We start from the raw sequence: 17,969 nt of genomic DNA, 5'->3' as shown, positions 1-17,969 counted from the left end.
GAAATATTCTATATTGCTTCTTCATATATAATTTTAACTTTAAAAGTTGTGATGGGAAAAAGGCTATTTTGCTAGTAAAATATGTTATAAAACTGATTGGAGGGAGAACTATGTAAAAATGAGAGTTTTGAAAGGAATATCCATGCTCTGGTTATTGTCTAACTTGGAGAAAACTATGTGAAAAATGACAAAAGAAACGTTCTTCATAGTATGTTGTTGCTACCCCCTTGTGGCTTCTCCTGAAGTATTGCAGATGCTGTGAAAACTTCCCAGCCCTGCTACCTGAGCTAATGTGACACTGTTCACAGTCTACGAAACACAGCACTTGAATGAGATTAGTTGCACCTTAATTTATAAATTACAATGTAGAAAAAGGCTCTGACATTTTCTCAGTTACCTCAAAGTCATGTGTTCAAATTCCATTTCATTAAGGAACCATCGCTTTTTGCTGTTGCTAAATTACTGGAAACAGGACTAGTTAACATGCACAGGATTGAGATTCTTTGGAGACCTCTGACCGGTCATCTTCTGGAGGTAACTAATTGCTTGTAACAGTTGTACTAGTACTTAATTTGTTTTAATAAAGATCTTACGGAAATGCATTTTTAAAGTGTAATTAAAAAGAAAAATCTAAATTGTATTTATATGTTTTGGTTTATGCACTCCGGTTTTGCAACTTGGATGCATCCCGATTTGAATTTAGAAGTGAATTTATATATTTAAATTCCAATATTTTAATATATCTTATTGTCCCTATGATTCTGTCCGTCTTTATATGTTTTAAACATGGAATTTATTATACTTCATATATGTGTTATAATTAAGGTAACACAAACAGGTTTCACTTCGGATTCGCACAGTGCAAATATATCTAGGAATATTTTAAGATATGTTTTTGTGTCCTTACCAGATAGATTGAAGCCATTAGATTTACTAACAAAGGGTTGGTTTGTTTTAAAAATGTTTAAGTTACATTTTGAATCGTCTCTTTTTAAAAGAATACTGTACACATATGAAAATAGGTGTCATAATCCTATTTCAGTTTCTTAAGGTTTTTAACTTCAATATGAAAAATATGCTTCATCAAGGAAAAAAATTATTAAATTTTGAATTTGAAACTAAAACCAGTTGACAGTATGTAATTGTAAAGTTTTAATTCTCTACTCAGATATGTGGGAGAATGAAATGCAAAAACAGGGTTCTTTTTAAAGTGGGTAAAGGAGAAAGCTTTTCTTCCTTGTTTTCTAGAAAGTATCAGATACTTCATAGAACCAGTGCATTATTTCAAACAGTATTAAGGATTGTCCATCTCTAACCTTATTTATGGAGGTCATCTTCACATAATCTTTTATCTAGGAGAAGGAATTTGGGTACTTAGGAGTTTAAAGGCTTAAAGCACCGGCATCTTTTTCTCCTGTCTTTTTTTCCCTTCCAAGACAATAAGGTTCACCATCCACATCTTGAGTCTGTTTCAGTCTGTTACACATTGTGGGTATTTGCGACTGTTTTATAGGTAATACACAGCCTATTTCAATTTCTTTTAAAGTACTGCTTTATTTCCTTTTAAACCTAAGTTGCCGAGGTACAATAAAGAGGGAGAAAACAGCAGCTGCAAATTTAGTTAAGCACAACCTGAGGGAAGAATTCGTTCTCTGTCTCTGGAACTGATTACCTGGTCAGATTCAGAGCATCATGAAGTAGTTCAAATTCTCTCTTTTTTTATATAAGGTAACAAAAATACAACTAATTCAAGAGAGTAGCTGTTTCTTTTCTGCATTTTTTGACATTAAGCCAGCTCTTCTACATCGCCCTCCTATCAGCTAGTAGCTGATAAGGGAACGGTCCACCAACCAAAACAATCAGCCTTCCTTATTGTCCTACCTTGGATGTTGATTCTGGATTCTCACACCATCTGAGCCAGGGCTGGAAGGTTGGGTGGAAATAATTCCGTAGAGGTCAGTGAAACTGTGGGCTTACATTATTTGTTTGAGGGTAATGTATCAGATATGGGAGTACCTTTCATACAAGGTACCTGCAATGGATTCGCACAATGTTTTTAATTTTTCTGTTCTAATAAAAAAAAAAAACACCAAAAAGCAAAACAACTAACAAAACTATTAGGTTTAGATAACTAGGAGACAGAGAAATGAAGACACGCATTTGAAACAAGTCTGAAATAGTGTTCACTATTGTTTTGTCAAGTTTTTGAAATACTGAAGTGTAAGGCTTATTTTACATTCATTATGTAGTCACTTTTGTATTTAAGAATGTAGAAGAGCAGACACTTTCTGTATTGGCTACTATCATGCTTCCTCACTTGATTGTGTTAAGCAGTGTGTGAAAGATAAAACTTTGAATTTTGTAGTAGCTTAAGGCTAAGTTAAACCTGAGAGTTTTAGGCATTCATTGAAGAGTTTTTTGGTGCTTTTGTAATCAATCATTACCTGAATTATCAGTTAGTATATTTGTTTTGGAAAATGTATTGGTTTGAACTGCTGTGGTTTTCATTATGTTTCCTTCTCTGTCTTTCACTGCTTCCTATTGCTTCCTTATTCAGAAGGTATGTCTGTCCAAAAGATAAAAATTTTGTTTACTATTAAACTTAATTTTCTAATTGTGTTGTTATAAAAAAATATTATTGTATGTAAATTCTAATATAATTAAAAATACCCATTTTTTATATAGTACGTATATTGGAGTCTTGGTTAAATAAAAGTGAATTTAAACAAAACATTGCTGTGTTTTCAGGTCTGTCAGCATCCAAACTCCAGAATGAGAGAATGGGGAGCAGAAGCTTTAACTTCTCTCATTAAAGCAGGACTGACGTTCAGCCATGATCCTCCCTTATCTCAAAATCAGGTAAAGTAAGTTTAAGAGCAGCTGCTTTCCTCCTTTTCTGGAACTTAAAATGAACATGAAATCAAAATTTTCCCCAGAGGAGGTTTTCTACAGTTCAATGAATAGGAGGCATTTATAAAGCAACTTTACTATTAAGTTAATAAATCCTACAGCTGTAACATTCAGATGTAACTATTGAGAATCACCTAATGCATTCTAATGAACTACTCTCTTTCCTTTCTCAAATGCATAACAAATAGTGGGGATGGTTGCATATTATGTCCATTTATTAGAACAAATTATGGATCACCCTCATGAGTGGAAAACATTTTCAGAATATTTAGAAGTATGTATGTGATGTGGTGGCAGTCAAAAAATAAATTGCCTAACCTTCTAAATCACAGCTATTCAATCCATTATTAATGAAACATTCTAATATTTTTATTGACGTCCAATGGATAGTTTTTTCAAGGTCTCTTTAGTAGGAAGCTGAATCCAGCCCTGCTGGGTGAAGTTGCATGATGGTTTTTATGCAACTGTGACAGCATGCTGTAGCTGCTTCCTGAGGGACCTGGAGAATAGGTGAGGGGGAAAAAAAAAGGAGAAAAAAAGTATGTACATTTCCTGCTGAAATCCTTTATAAACGTGTTGGTTTTTTTTTTTTAGAAAGGCCACTCTGACACTGAATTTGAGCATTTAATGAACGAGATACTGAATTCACTTAATGAATCTTCAATTTATACTGTATGTTTTCACTAATTATACATAGGTGTAACTTAGGATCAGTTAAATTTCAGCATCCTTAATATGCTTTATTGTTTACTTTTAGAGACTGCAGTTGCTTTTATTGAATCCACTAAAGGAACTGTCAAACATTAGTCATCCTGATATCAGGATCAAGCAGTTGGAGTGTGTGCTACAGATTTTGCAAAGTCAGGGTGACAGCTTAGGACCTGGCTGGCCATTGGTGCTTGGAGTCATGGGGGCAATCCGAAGCGATCAGGGGTAAGTAGTGGAAATAAAATTTTAAATCATGTAAGATAAGAACAGTAGAATGAAATTTGCTTTTATTTTCCTACTTTAATAACCACTTTGATAATAGACATAATTTTCATTTTCATTTTTAGCTTACTCAACAAAAATACAGTTTTTACTTTTTCTGTAGCACACTTTTATTTTACTGAATTAATCTTTCAGAAGACCAGAGTATTGTTCCATTCTGCGCTCTCCTGTGGTGAGCATGGAGTATGCACTGAGGAGTATTCCTTGTGCCAATTTGTTTGATTTTAACCGTCTGCTGAACACATCTCTGGTGCTTGCAGATAATTCCATATGACTTAGCTGTTGCTCACAGTTCCTCTGTTGTTTCTTTTTCTTCTTAAATCTTTGCGTAGTCTCTGCTGTGTGTCATCTTCTGAATGCCCTCCCTTTTTGTTGAAGCCTTCCTCTCTAAATGGCTGCTGGTTGTACAATGGAATGTTATTGACTCGCTGTAGGTGAATCCCTGGACTGACTCACACAGCAGACTCTGTTGCCAACAGAGGGGGAATGTTACTGGTCAAGAGGACCAGACCACAAGGGAAAGTGAGAGGTGAAGTTGGAAGGAGTTTTTTTCAAATGAGCCGTGAAATGAGTATCTGGCCCTGGAACTCTAAGCATCAAGAACTATAGTCACAAACTTAGACCATGTTATTCCTTCTTTGGTGCTTGTCAAGACTAGCACCAGGGTATGTAATAAAAAACCTCTAGCATCAAAAAAATTCACTTTCTAGTATCAGAAAAATTCACTCTCCTTTTGCCCCACCTTAGCCTCTGTCTTCTGGCCATATGGAGACCTTCTAAAGCCCCTCCAAATGCTTGAAGGATTCTGCTCTTTTACCAGTATTCCTTGCTCTGGCATTAGTACTCACCAAAATCCCCAAGGATGTTGGCATTCTTGGCTGTGAGCATCCTCTTTTTGATAACCATGCTTTCTTTGCTACCTGCTTTTTCCACACTTGATGCAATGTGTTCTGTGGTTCCTACATGCCTTTAGATTTTTTTACTGTAGTTGCTGATGGATGAGAATCAACACAGATTCCTTCTCGAGACAGTTTTAGATCCTTTTACATCTCAAACACATACCTCATTGGCAGATATCTCAATATGTTACTCAGATCTTGTGTTAAACCTTAGTCTCCTCCTACAAAGCATATAGAGTGATCTACTTTTCTTCCACTACATAGTGCTGCTTGCCTGCATCACATCAACTACAATAGGAAAAATACAGAACTGGACACAGTACTCCAGATGGGGCCTCACCAGGGCGGAGTAGAGGGGCAAGATAACCTCTCTTGACGTGTTGGTCTCACTCTTCTTGATGCAGCCCAGGATGCCATTGGCCTTCTTTGCCACAAGGTCACATTGCTGGCTCACAGTCATCCTATTGTCCACCAGGACTCCTAGGTCTTTCTCCTCAGAGGTGCTCTCCAGCAGGTCAGCCCCCAACCTGTACTGGTGCATGGGATTATTTCTCCCCAGGTGCAGTACCCTACACTTGCCTATTTCATCCGGTTCCTCTCTGCCCACTTCTCCAGCCTGTCCAGGTCTCGCTGTATGGCAGCACAGTTCTCCATCGTGTCAACGACTCCTCCCAGTTTTGTATCATCAGCAGACTTGCTGAGGGTAAACTCCATTCCCTCGTCCAGGACATTGCCGAATACATTGAAGAGGGTTGGACCCAGTACTGACCCCTGGGGGACTCCATGTGTTACAGATCTCCAACTAGATTCTGTGCCCCTAATAACAACTCTCTGAGCTCTGTCTTTCAGCCAGTTTTCAATCTACCTCACTGTCCATTCCTTTGATCTACACTTCCTAAGCTTATCTATGAGGATGCTGTGGGAGACTCTGTCAAAAGTCTTGCTGAAGTCAAGGTAGACAACATCCACTGCCCTCCCCTCGTCTATCCAACCAGTGATGCCATCATAGAAGGCTATCAGGTTAGTCAGACATGACTTCCCATTGGTGAATCTGTGTTGACTACTTCTGATAGCTTTCTTTTCCTCCATATGCTTTGAGATGACACCCAGAACAAGTCAGAACAATGATCTTTCCAGGAATGGAGGTGAGGCTGACCGACCTGTAGTTTCCCAGGTCTTCCTTCTTGCCCTTTTTGAAGACTGGGATGACATCATACTGTAAATATAAGACTGTGAGACTTTCTTCACAAGCATCTTCCCTCTGGTCAATGAACATCCCAGATTCCAGGACAGAAATTCATTTGCCTGCCAGAAGAACTTCTGATACTTTGAGCTCTCTTTGATTGGATGGCACCAGCCTGCCAAACAAAAGGAATTCTTTCACTGAAGAATTTTTCAGTGGGATGCCCCTATTTATTTTAAGTGTAGATAAAGCCTTATATGATCTTAAGTTTTCGAGCTAAGCTTAAGTTTCTTGCATTTATATTTACCCTTGTGGTTGCCGCCTATAACATTAAGGACGGTTTTACATTTTTAAGAACTGTATTGCTTTTGCCACTTACATGAAGGGCTTTGAAACCTTTCTCCAAATGAGTAGTAATGTGGGACATTAGTTGGAAAATGAACTGTTTTGAATTTGTTCTAGCAGTCTTGCATTTGAAGATTAGAAAGAGAGGTTACTTTTTTATTAACTCAGCCCTTCAAAATGTGTAGTGTAACTACTTTCATTTCCTGCCTCCTTCCCTTCTGTCTTAGAGTCCTTGAAGGTCACATATCTCTGGAACTTTGTAGTGGAGATGGAACTGCTTCAGTTTTGGGTGTGTTTCACTTTATAGACTCCTGTAACGAATACGGGGGAAAGTAGTGTGTGAGCATTTCCTCCATGAGTATAGCGACGATCCTGTAAGATCAAATCCTTTGATCTTATGTGGTAGGATGGATGTCTCTCTGCAGTATGCATCATGTCAGAGAACTATTCGTTACACCGTTATCGTCCATGTGAGGTTTCTTGTGCATTCCTCGGGCTTCCATATCATGTTGGCTCTTACGATACAGTGGAAGTGTAATTCATTTTGAATTAATTGAAAAAATTATTATTTTATTTAAGATTCTGAAATACGTAACTGTCATATCTGTATTCTGAATTTTTTAATGGGATATATATTCTGAAAGACACTAAGTTTCTGTATTAAAAACCTTTGGAATTTTTTCTTTTGTACATTAAGCATTAAAAAAGCCCCAAACTATAGTGAAATTTAAATGCAACTTCCCTATTTTGTACAGCCTGCCTATGCTTTTGGGTCCTCTCACTAAACAAGTTTTTTAGTTAAGATGACCTTGCTGCTTCTGAGAACTCCATCTCACAAACCTTTTCTATACTACATTTTTATTTTATGTTTATATTCAGAATGTAATTGTGAAGGCAAAGTATTTATTAAAGATCTATTTCATGGCAGGATAGTTTGAAAAGACTTTGTCTAACATAATATAATATTGAAGCAAGTGAGATTAGTTGCTTCATTCATTCATTACGTTAGCATGCATCTTTCCTGATAAATAAAAATACATTTTCCCTACCTGTTTGGCATAGTTTAAGTAATTTGTAACTGCTGATACAATAAATTGCTCAGAACAGCTTGCTTTTTTGAAGATAAGCGTTATCTTGCTTAAATTTAGATTTTGTTTGTCCGTTGTGGCTTAATGTTTTAGCTGTCACATTTGGACTATCAAGTCCTAGAACTATAGAACAGAGATGTAGACTTTACTGTATAAAACTAGTTGAGGAACACTGGAGCATCTAAACTTCAGCTTCCCTGACTAGTTAACATGGACTAAAATACTTTATCAGAATCTGAAGCTTCAACTTAACATTATACCTCAAAAAAACCTTCTAGTTGAAACATTTAAAAATGTTGCAGATTCATCTCAAAACCATTAAATGGATTTTTTTCTATTCTTTAATAATGCTATTTCCTGAGGCATTGTATTCAAAACATTCCTGTGCTCTTGAAGAAATATGAAATGAGAGTGTGTGTGTGTGTGTCTTGTTTTTGTTTTGTTTTTTTAAGAGAGTCCTTAATACGGACTGCATTCCAGTGTCTTCAGTTGGTTGTGACAGACTTTCTTCCAACAATGCCATGTACTTGCCTACAGATAGTTGTTGAAGTTGCAGGAAGCTTTGGACTTCACAATCAAGAGCTAAATATTAGCTTAACTTCAATTGGTTTGTTGGTGAGTTTTATATTAACCTACAGTGATGCTGCTTCTGGCTTTCATTTTCTTTTCTTTCTTTTTTTTTTTTTTTTTTTTTAAATGATAATTAATCTGTAGTCAATTCTACAAATGAAAGCCAAAACCTATTTTTTGAGTTCTAAGTGAACTCTCATGCTGTCATTTGGAATCATATGTAAATTGAGTGAGCACAATTTATCTTTCATTTGCATGACGCCAGGGTTAGTTAAATAAATTGGTTTGTGTTGTAGCCATGTTCCGCAGTATCTTATTTTTAATGGGTTGCATCCCTTTCCTTCTTTAGTACATTGTTTCTCTATACTTTGTGTGTAACTGGGGCCTAAAATCTGAGACTAAGAAAAATACTTTCTGCACCTTACGGTATTTATGTGCGGATCTTCTATCAGTGTAGGGAAAGTAATATCTTGATGTGCTTTGCAAAATACTTTTAAATGTGAAAATGAGAAACAATTTATTTCATGATCATCAAGAGCATTACAATATTATAATTGCACAACAGCCTATGTCTTATTTATTTTGTAGTGGAATATTTCGGATTATTTTTTCCAAAGAGGTGAAATAATTGAAAAGGAGCTAAACAAAGAAGAAGCAGTGTTGCAGAAACAGGCAGAAGAAAAGGGGGTGATGCTGAATAGACCTTTTCACCCTGCTCCACCGTTTGACTGCCTGTGGTTGTGCCTCTATGCCAAACTGGGAGAGCTGTGTGTGGATCCCCGACCTGCGGTCAGAAAGAGTGCTGGGCAGACACTGTTTTCTACCATTGGTGCTCATGGAACTTTATTGCAACATTCAACATGGCACACAGTAATATGGAAGGTATGATGTGTAAGCTTCCAATGAAGGTTTTTTAAATTGCGTTAACATTTTAATAGCCGTTCACATGCTATTTTAATATCAATTAGCTAGTTTATTAAGACACTGTAGAGATAAAATAGAATCATAGAATCATTCAGGTTGGAAGAGACCCTTGGGATCATCGAGTCCAGCTATCTACCCTACTCTACAAAGTCCTCCCCTACACCATATTCCTCAGTACCCCATCTAAACATCCCTTAAACACATCCAGGGATGGTGACTCAACCACCTCCCTGGGCAGCCTATTCCAATGCCTGACCACTCTTTCTGTGAAAAACTCCTTCCTGATGTTCAGTCTAAACCTACCCTGTTGGAGCTTGAAGCCGTTCCCTCTTGTTGTGTCGTTAATTACCTGTGAGAAGAGACCAGCACCAACATATGATGGCAAAAGTCTGATTTCTTAGGTTTTTAGTGGTTTTTTTACACTTTCTCTTCTCTGGCCCTTAAAGCCTTTTATGAAATGTAATTTTTATATCGTCATCGTTTCTTTCTTACTCAGGAACTGGATAAAAAGGCTATTCCCTTTTTACAAGGATGAATGAATCATTTCTCTGTGCAAAAATATGGAGACATTTGAGGGTCATGTGGTTGGACTGATGTGATGGTAGATTGAGCTTTGCTTTGCGCTCTGTTTTGGCTCTCTCCTTTGAGAGGATCTGTCAAACATCTTGTTCTAGGTCACAGTTATCTTGGCTGTGCCTTATGGAAAAATCAGGCTATAGTTGAGTCTGCCTGTTGTACCTGTGAGGTATTGGAGATCCACTGGTTTTAGCCTTCTGTTAGTGCTAACACTGTTCTCAGTGTTTTTGATCATGCTGGTCACCCTTCTCAAGTGAGCATCAGTTGGCTGATTCTTACTCTTAGCTGTTGCAGAGACTTTTTAGAATAAGGGAATTCTCAAGGTGACACACTAATAGAAAGGATAATGGGAAAATTACTATTTTTTTTGTTTTACTATGAATACAACTATGCTATTTGAAAAGTTGCTTTTTTCCTCTTTTTCTGACTATTACAGGTTTTATTTCACCTGTTGGATAGGGTTCGAGAATCTTCTACCACAGCTGACAAAGAGAAGATTGAATCAGGAGGCGGCAACATTCTCATCCATCACTCAAGGGATACAGCTGAGAAACAGTGGGCTGAGACATGGGTATTAACACTGGCTGGAGTTGCAAGAATATTTAACACCAGGAGATACTTACTGCAGCCTTTAGGTAAAATTTATAGTTTAAATTCTTGAAAGATACAGTAATAAACTTTCTGCTTTTGTATATTTTTTTTAGGTAAAGTACTGGGAAAGAATCTTAATTTTAGCTTAGAAGTGTGTTCAGTTGTGTCTCACCTCAAATGTGATGAAAATTACAGTTTTTAATCGTGGTCCCTAGAGCCAAAAATTTTAAGTACCAATTTCATCTTCTGTATCACAGTACTTGAGATTAAATCTCACAAGTCACAATTCTGGGTGCCAAAGAGCTTTAATTTATAGTAGTCTGATAGCAATAATATTTTTTCTATTCTTTTGGTTATCAGAATGTATTTCTCCTCTTGAGTTTCTGAAGTTACGCAGTGCTTGCCTAGAACTCTTCCATGTCATCAGTGTGTCAAGTTTAACAGTGCTCTTACAATGTAAAGAGAACTCACTTGCAAAGTCAGTGAAGTATTGAACATTTACATTGTTCAATTGTATGTAGTAATATTTTACAACAGCTTGGTAAATGACCTAATGTTTAATTTCTATAAGGAGAAAACAAAAAAGAAATAGGGAATGTATAGCTTGCAAAGAAAATTCCCCGTTATATTAATATACCTTCTCCATCTCGTAGTATGCAATTAATGTATATAACTAGCAATAAGTTGCATGTTATTTCATTTTGGTTATTTGTAATACAGATACCAACGTATTAATAGGTATCAAGAGTATTGGTCATTTGCAGAAATGCAGTAGATTTTAAACTATATTAACATGATACCCCATCGCTGGAGGTGTTCAAGGCCAGGCTGGATGGGGCTTTCAGCAACCTGGTTGAGTGGGAGGTGTCCTGACCCATGGCAGGGGCATTGGAACCAGATGGTCTTTAAGGTCCCTTCTAACCTGAACCATACTATGATTCTATGAAACTATATTAAACTTGAGTTAAAACGGAATAAAAAATTCAACCATTTCAGGGCTATTTTTAATTATTCAAACCCTGTAATTGGTAGCACAGAAAACTAAAGATTAAGGCTACATTTGATGAAATAATAAAACTCCAAAAATGAAATCTTTACTCCACACTTATCCGAGCATTTTAAAATCAGTTCTTTATAAATGCATTGCATGACTATATATTTGACCCTTAATTCCTTGAGTGTGCTTAACACTTTTTGAAATCAACAGGCATCTGTTATGCTTAAGAACAAATCGGTTTCACTATCCTGAATTAAAAAACCACAACATATTTTTCTGGTATGGGATGTGGTATGTGATTTTTAGCTAGCAAATTTGATATAAACATAGATATATTGTTTCATTCTTCATATTTGTGTGTTTCTCTGTCACATTAATTCTTTCTGGTTATGGTTGAACTGAAAGATTCTGAAAGTCATTCAAGCCATCGCCTGACCTCATGGAATTTCTCTGTAACAAGTACATGAGCAGCCTTTTTGAGACAGGGTGACTGGGAAGGGAATAGAAAGCCAGTTCCAAGTTGATTTTTTTTCTCTCTTTTTTTTTTTTTTTAAATAGGAGACTTTTCCCAAGCGTGGGATGTTCTTCTTGATCACATCCAATCAGCAGCACTCAGCAAAAATAATGAAGTTTCCTTGGCTGCTTTGAAAAGCTTCCAGGAGATATTACAAATTGTTTCTCCTGCTCGAGACTCAGAGAAGCCTGACACACCACCTGCTCTCAATGTTTCTGTACCTGTGGTGGTAGGGACAACAACTGCCACTAGTCTTGGCAGATCATTCATGAGGACTGACTCCATAGGAGAAAGACTGGGAAGATACAACGGATCTGAACCACCTGTAATAACAGATGAAATTGAAGATTTGAATCTTTGGTGGGCAGCCTGGAACAGCTGGTATAGGATTGGTTCAGAAAGTACAAGGCCTCCAATTACTTGTGATAAATTGACTTTCATTCCCAGCCAGCCTTTTCTTACAGCTTTAATTCAAATATTCCCGGCTCTTTACCAACACATCAAAACTGGTTTCAGCATGGATGATCTCCAAAAGCTGGGTGTCATTTTGCACGGTGCTGTTTCAGTTCCAATCAGTTCTGATGCTTCCCCTTTCATCCTCCCATCTTACACTGAAGCAGTTTTGACAAGTTTACAGGAAGCGGTGCTTACAGCTTTAGATGTTTTACAAAAGGTAATAACGTGACTTCAAATGCGTGGTGAAAGGTAAACTGCACTGTGTCTTAATTCTTCTCAGAACTGTACAGTGGTGACTCAGACATGAATTTTTAAATTATTTACATTTGCACAGTATACTGGATTAGAAAAAACAGATCTCCATTCCTAGTGCAGCCCAGGTGCTCTGCATTGAAAGCAATGGTGTAATCTTTATAAAAATGCCCTTTTGTTTGATTGTAGAAATACCATAAGTGCTGTGCTGTAGCCATTTACTTGTCTATGTAATGCTAAAGTATTGTACTGGTATGAAGGTCTGTACGTGGAGTTGGGGGAACAGTCTCACAAACAGTATTCTTTACGTTGCCCAGGTAGTGCCATAAACGAAGTCTAGAAGAACAGTTATCATGAGAACTTTGAGTTCATGCAGAACATAAAATATAAAAAGGTCTCTGGCAGACCACCTGCCTTCTTGCCTCTTGCTAATCAGCTGTTTAAGGAAAACGCTGTATCTCTGCTGAAGAAATTCTTACTATAGAACTCATCCCCAAAGAGCACTCTTCATGCGAGTGAATCTGTAAACAACAAATTAGGGTGCTCATTTTCTGGAGAGTTAAAAAAAGAAAAAAGTATTCCTTGCTTCTTGTTGGAGTTCTAAAATATCTCCTTGCAGAATACATTGTTCTTTCAGAAAACTTACTTATTCAAAAGAAGCGAAGTTGATAATGAATGAAATCCTGCATTTCTGGTACCCACTGCTTTAAAATCAACCACACACCCTCCTCCCCCCCCTAAAAAACCTACTCGAGAAATGGCAGAATTAAAGCTACCCATGTGAGCTGACTTCATTCCCTTTGGGCTTTCATGCTATGACTACTTACCTTAACTATGTGGTCATACCTCCCTGCCTCCCCCCCGGCCCCTGACAGGATCCTGCCTCATTTAGCTCATAGAACACATGGTGCCTGCTAAATGAACAGCAATTCAGTATCTTGTTTTCGTTTTGTTTACTGTGGATTGACTTATCCCATGTTTACTTAAACCCCACAAGCAAGGCAGAATCTTGCAGTCACTCATTTAGTCTTTGGCTTTAACAAATATTCATGAATGTGTTCTGAGAACAGAGGTATAAGATTAGAAGTCAGTATTAAATCTCAGTGTTGTGTGTGGAGATATATATAACACGAAGTTTTAACGCCAATCGTATCCACTGCATTTTCATCATTTTCCAGTCAGGCTTGGCCCTTTTGTACCCTTCCTTTTCCAGCAGCTCAGCCCTGGCCAAGTCCTGTTTTCCCTACTTAATCACTCTATATCACCTCATATTTTTCTGTTTCTTTGCTGGTTTCCCTATCCAGATGTTCTTAGTTCCCAAAGGCTGCAGGCATTAGTGCTTTGCAAAGAAGGGGTTAGCAGAGTTTTTAAGATGAGGAAAAGCTGCACATTTTTAAATACACTTGTTCTTGTCAAGTTGTTAAACTGTTTTAGCTGAAGTTTTCTTAAGCAATAACAAAAGCAGTAAGTCCCCATGAGAAACAGAGATGTCTCCCCTTTTCCTCTCCCAAACTAAACAGCACAGCAGTTACGTGTCTTTGCAAAAACAGACTTACATAGGAAGGTACCTCAATTTATACAGTACCTCCCACCCCACCTATAGTTATGTTACTAACAAAACAGCACTGAAATTACTAAAAAAAAATAAATTAAAAGTATATTTGGACATCAGCAAGTTCTGTGAAATCACATGATTGCTTCTCTTGGCTATATATATAACAGTACAATTCACATGGCAAGGCACCTGCCAGTTTTGATGTGGAGTAGGGGCCATCAGTCAGATGGTTTTGCTGGAGGCCACAGTGTCTTCTTCCTCTCTTCAAATGAATGAATACTCTCAGGAGTACACCAGGAGCTAGTGGAACAGTTAAAGAACAGCATGTAAATATTTGCCACCTCCTTTGAAGAAACAAAACATTTCTTACATGTTTGCATAGGGGATCAGATTAAGTTTTGTTCTTTGCTGATACAGGAAGATTTGGGTCAGTTGTGATTTTCCAGGAAGCTCTGGAACAACTTTGCAGTTGGAATAGCATGAAAAAAATGCTGACATTTTTAAGACTGAGCCCCTGACAGGTTTAGTAAAGAGATTTTACGATATGATTGCACTAGTAAAGGACATTGCAACTCGGGAACGTAAGACTGGAAGGGAACTTCTGTTTCTCCTTTAAGTTTATTTTGTTGTTTTTCTTTCTCACTAGAACGTATTTTCTCGTCTTTCATTGCTATAGTATAGGTGTCTGTTTCATCACTGTAGCTCAGCAGAAGTTTGTACTCAAGCTCTAATTCTCTGATTATTCTCAGTCCCTCCCTACATTCACTCTAGATCAGCTGCTCAGAGTTGCACAGATACGTACTTGGGGATCAGATACCTTTGAATTCTGCCTCTGCAGTCTGTGTGGATTAACTTATTAAGCTATGAGCATGGTAAACTGAAAGCTATATTTACCTATACTGATGGTAGCGACTTAGCTGCGGGCAGCTGTGAAAAAAAAGGTAGACTTTGACAACAGTGGCACTGGGAGTTGTTAGATAAATCTGAACTATTAAAAAACTGGAAGGTTAGTACCAGAATGCTTTAAAGCATAAATTTCTGAAACTCAATTACTGTGTCAATTTTTACAGCAAACAATGACCTGCTGAGTATTTTATTTTAGGGTTTGTTTGTGTTTTGTTGTTGCCTGACCATTACTTTTTGATTTATACATGTCTCTTAAGTATGTAAATACGTTCACTTAATACAGTAAATAGTACTCTGTTTTATAAGCAGCTCTTAAAGATACTTTCAGCATCCTTTGTCACACTTTGCTGGGCTATTTTTGAGTTTTTCAAGTGCTTCGATAAAAGTTACCTGGTGTCAGTCAGAAGCACAAAGCTTATTGAAAAGCAATTCTAGTTAGATGGATTTTCAAAAGTAAGTGACCTAATTCTCCTATTTGTTAATATTATATGGATAATTTTTACAGTTCAAAGTACCCCACTAGACTGGAGAGGAAATGCTTCTATTTGTAAAATAAAAATTTTACAAGAGTTTCATAAAATATTAAGAAGCTACTCATGTATAAACTTCAAATAGGAAGTAGTTATTGCTTTTGTTCATCAGTACAGAAATAGTAGCATCTGAAATTATTTGCTAGTGATCCTGAAATGAATAGTAATAATAACCATCATCATCATCTAACAATGTGGAATGAATGGCAAACGTATTTTGAAATTTTGCTATTATAGATGTTAAGGTAGTCTTCTGTGGGTAATGTAAGTTGCATCTGTGCAAGTAAGTTGCATCTATATGAAAGTTATCCAGGGCTTTGTGAATGCTCTCTTTCCCTTTCTAATACACTTTTTGGTATATAAAAATCATTTTTATACGTTTTCTAGTAGGTCTGTAATGTTGCATTAACCTGTTAAAATTTAGTGCAGTGACTTCAGTGTAGCAGTGTTAGCTGAAATTGTTTTACAGCATGTTGAATACCTTTAGATCAGCCATTAACCTTTTAGTCTTCTGCCCCACAGGTGAGTATCTAGCATCAAAGTATGTTTCTCAGAGTTCAGTACAGTCTTGAACTTGAGCACCAGCAAAGGAGTATGGCTTTTTAGGAGGAGTGCTGCAATATATTAATAATGTTTATTAAGCTTTTTGAGCATTAGACATGCATTTTGAATTGCAGGAAGCTGAGGAATAGGGAAAGACAACGGATGACCGATGGAGTGCTCTGCTGTAGGTTGTAGATTGGCTGAAGATGCAGCTAGGTCTTAGGGTGGTCTAGCCATGACGGTGCCCGTAGCCCTTGTTGGCTTGTTCCTTCCCGTGGGTGGGGACTCGAGAGAGTTGCTAGCCCATTGACTGTCACAGCTCATCACACAGCCCCAGCACGGAGGCTGCACTCCAGCAGCTTTGGAGAAGTTGGCACCTTGAGTGAGTTCAGCCACAACTTGTCATGGATGATGTGTTGTTAATGAAGAGGGGGTTTGATTCCCCCCCAGAGAAAAATGACAGTACAAGCGCAATGTCTTTTTGTGGAGCAATAAATAGACTGTTTCTTGAAGCTTTGAGAGCAGAGACTTTGGGAGGAAAAGCAAGGCATTTAAAATGACAGAAAATAATTGGAGTAACTTCATAGAATTATTATATCTGGCTTTGAAAATAAATGGCCTAAGTTTGCCTTGGGATTTATATTGAAGCAGGAAATCATTAGCCTATGACAACATGATATTTCCTTGACATCTTCTAAGCACACCCTTCCTGAAATGTTTTCCATTTTAAAGCAAGATTATGAGTTTCAGCTATACCAAAATCATATCATATTCTCATTTTATTTATGTTCCTTTCTGTAAGACACAATTTTAACTACTTATGAAAACCATGTATGAATTACTTCTGAGATTTAAGTGGTCCTTGAAGTAGAACTTAAAGAAGATGTGGCTGAGATCAACAGACAAGACTTACATTAGACATATTTTGCTGTCATGTCAAAGCAGAGTTTGTAAAGAAAAGATATCTTTCATTGGATGGAAGGAGATAGCTGTATTTATTAAAAAATATATGCCCAGGTATCTTGCCACTTAATCTACTTTAATAAAATAACAGAACTTAACTTAAACTGTTAGAACTATACACTGTCTTTTATAAAGCATGACTCTTGCATAGTCTTACATGGGATTTTCTCCTTAGGAGCTCCTTGTAGTGTTGCAGATTTCTGAATGTGAAAGCTCAAGATAATTTTTGTTTGTTTGTTTTGGTTTGTGTTTTTTTTTTTGGTTTAGGCTATATGTGTGGGCTCAGAAAGTATGCAGATAATGTATCCTGCAATCTTCGACCAGCTGTTGGCCTTTGTAGAATTTTCCTGTAAACCTCCACAGTATGGACAGCTGGAAACAAAGCACATTGCAAATGCAAAATATAATCAGGTAATTAATTAGAAATCTTACTTGTTTCACTTGGCTGGTGAACCCAATTCAGCTTCAGATACAGGTTGTTTAGCAAGATGCATTTGTTCCATCTATAAAAACTTCACTGTGCATGTTGTGTAATAAGTTAATTTATTAGTATTTTTTACATGCTTTTGTTATCTTTGTTTGCTCCCTTCAAATTCTACTTTGCATTTATATGTTGTATTCCTCTGTGGCAGAAGGGTCTTGCGTTGACACCACACATAGTGAATGTGCGTGAATCTGTCCAGTGAATTAATCTGGAATAACTTGTCCCATGTGTGACAACAAATTTAATAGGAAGACATGATAATTTTGAATGGAGAAAATTCCCTCAAGCTGCAAATTTTTGAATTGCACGTGCTGTAGAGAAATGGGACATATTCAATAATTATTTTTATCTGTGTACTCTGCTGTTCACTAAGCATGAGCATCTGATTCAGTGTAATCGAAGAGGTAACTATTATGTATGTATTAATTCTTCTTATTCTATTTGTCCTGCAACACAATGGAATCACACTAGATACAACTATTTGCACCGGTGAGTTAAATTTCCTTAAAGATTGTCCTAATGTAGTTGTCTTGCCTAGACTGCAACATTTCTCCTACTTAAATGTACTTTACTTCAATGTAGAGTACATTTTCTTAGTCAGATTATTTGCAGTTTTGTTGCTTGGACCATATTAGCAAACCTTGCATGCATTAAACTGAGAGTTCAACGCAAAACATACATTTTCTGTTCCTT

General features: G+C 37.0%; 1 protein-coding gene across 10 annotated transcripts in view; it reads left to right on the top strand.

Moving 5' to 3' along the window:
• The window catches only part of MON2 (MON2 homolog, regulator of endosome-to-Golgi trafficking), an 84,032-nt gene that overhangs the window by 40,095 nt on the left and 25,968 nt on the right, over positions 1-17,969 (top strand). For 6 of the 10 annotated variants that reach the window (XR_001414288.1, XM_014963724.1, XM_014963731.1 and 3 more), the window contains exons 20-29: positions 433-534; positions 2,558-2,560; positions 2,749-2,859; positions 3,668-3,843; positions 7,868-8,030; positions 8,574-8,867; positions 9,922-10,120; positions 11,632-12,260; positions 17,060-17,203; positions 17,748-17,765. Coding sequence is in view for 9 of the 10 variants with exons in the window: in XM_014963724.1 (XP_014819210.1) it covers positions 433-534; positions 2,558-2,560; positions 2,749-2,859; positions 3,668-3,843; positions 7,868-8,030; positions 8,574-8,867; positions 9,922-10,120; positions 11,632-12,260; positions 17,060-17,203; positions 17,748-17,765 (1,839 nt within the window). In the remaining variant the exon portion in view is untranslated. The remainder of the gene's footprint in view (positions 1-432; positions 535-2,557; positions 2,561-2,748; positions 2,860-3,667; positions 3,844-7,867; positions 8,031-8,573; positions 8,868-9,921; positions 10,121-11,631; positions 12,261-17,059; positions 17,204-17,747; positions 17,766-17,969) is intronic. The other 4 variants (XM_014963726.1, XM_014963732.1, XM_014963725.1 and 1 more) reach the window with 3 other exon arrangements.

This window comes from Calidris pugnax, unplaced genomic scaffold, assembly GCF_001431845.1.
Source record: "Calidris pugnax isolate Ruff unplaced genomic scaffold, ASM143184v1 scaffold44, whole genome shotgun sequence".
Taxonomy (NCBI): domain Eukaryota; kingdom Metazoa; phylum Chordata; class Aves; order Charadriiformes; family Scolopacidae; genus Calidris; species Calidris pugnax.
The sequence above is the reverse complement of the archived record's forward strand: the minus strand, read 5'-3'. Positions and strand labels throughout refer to the sequence as shown.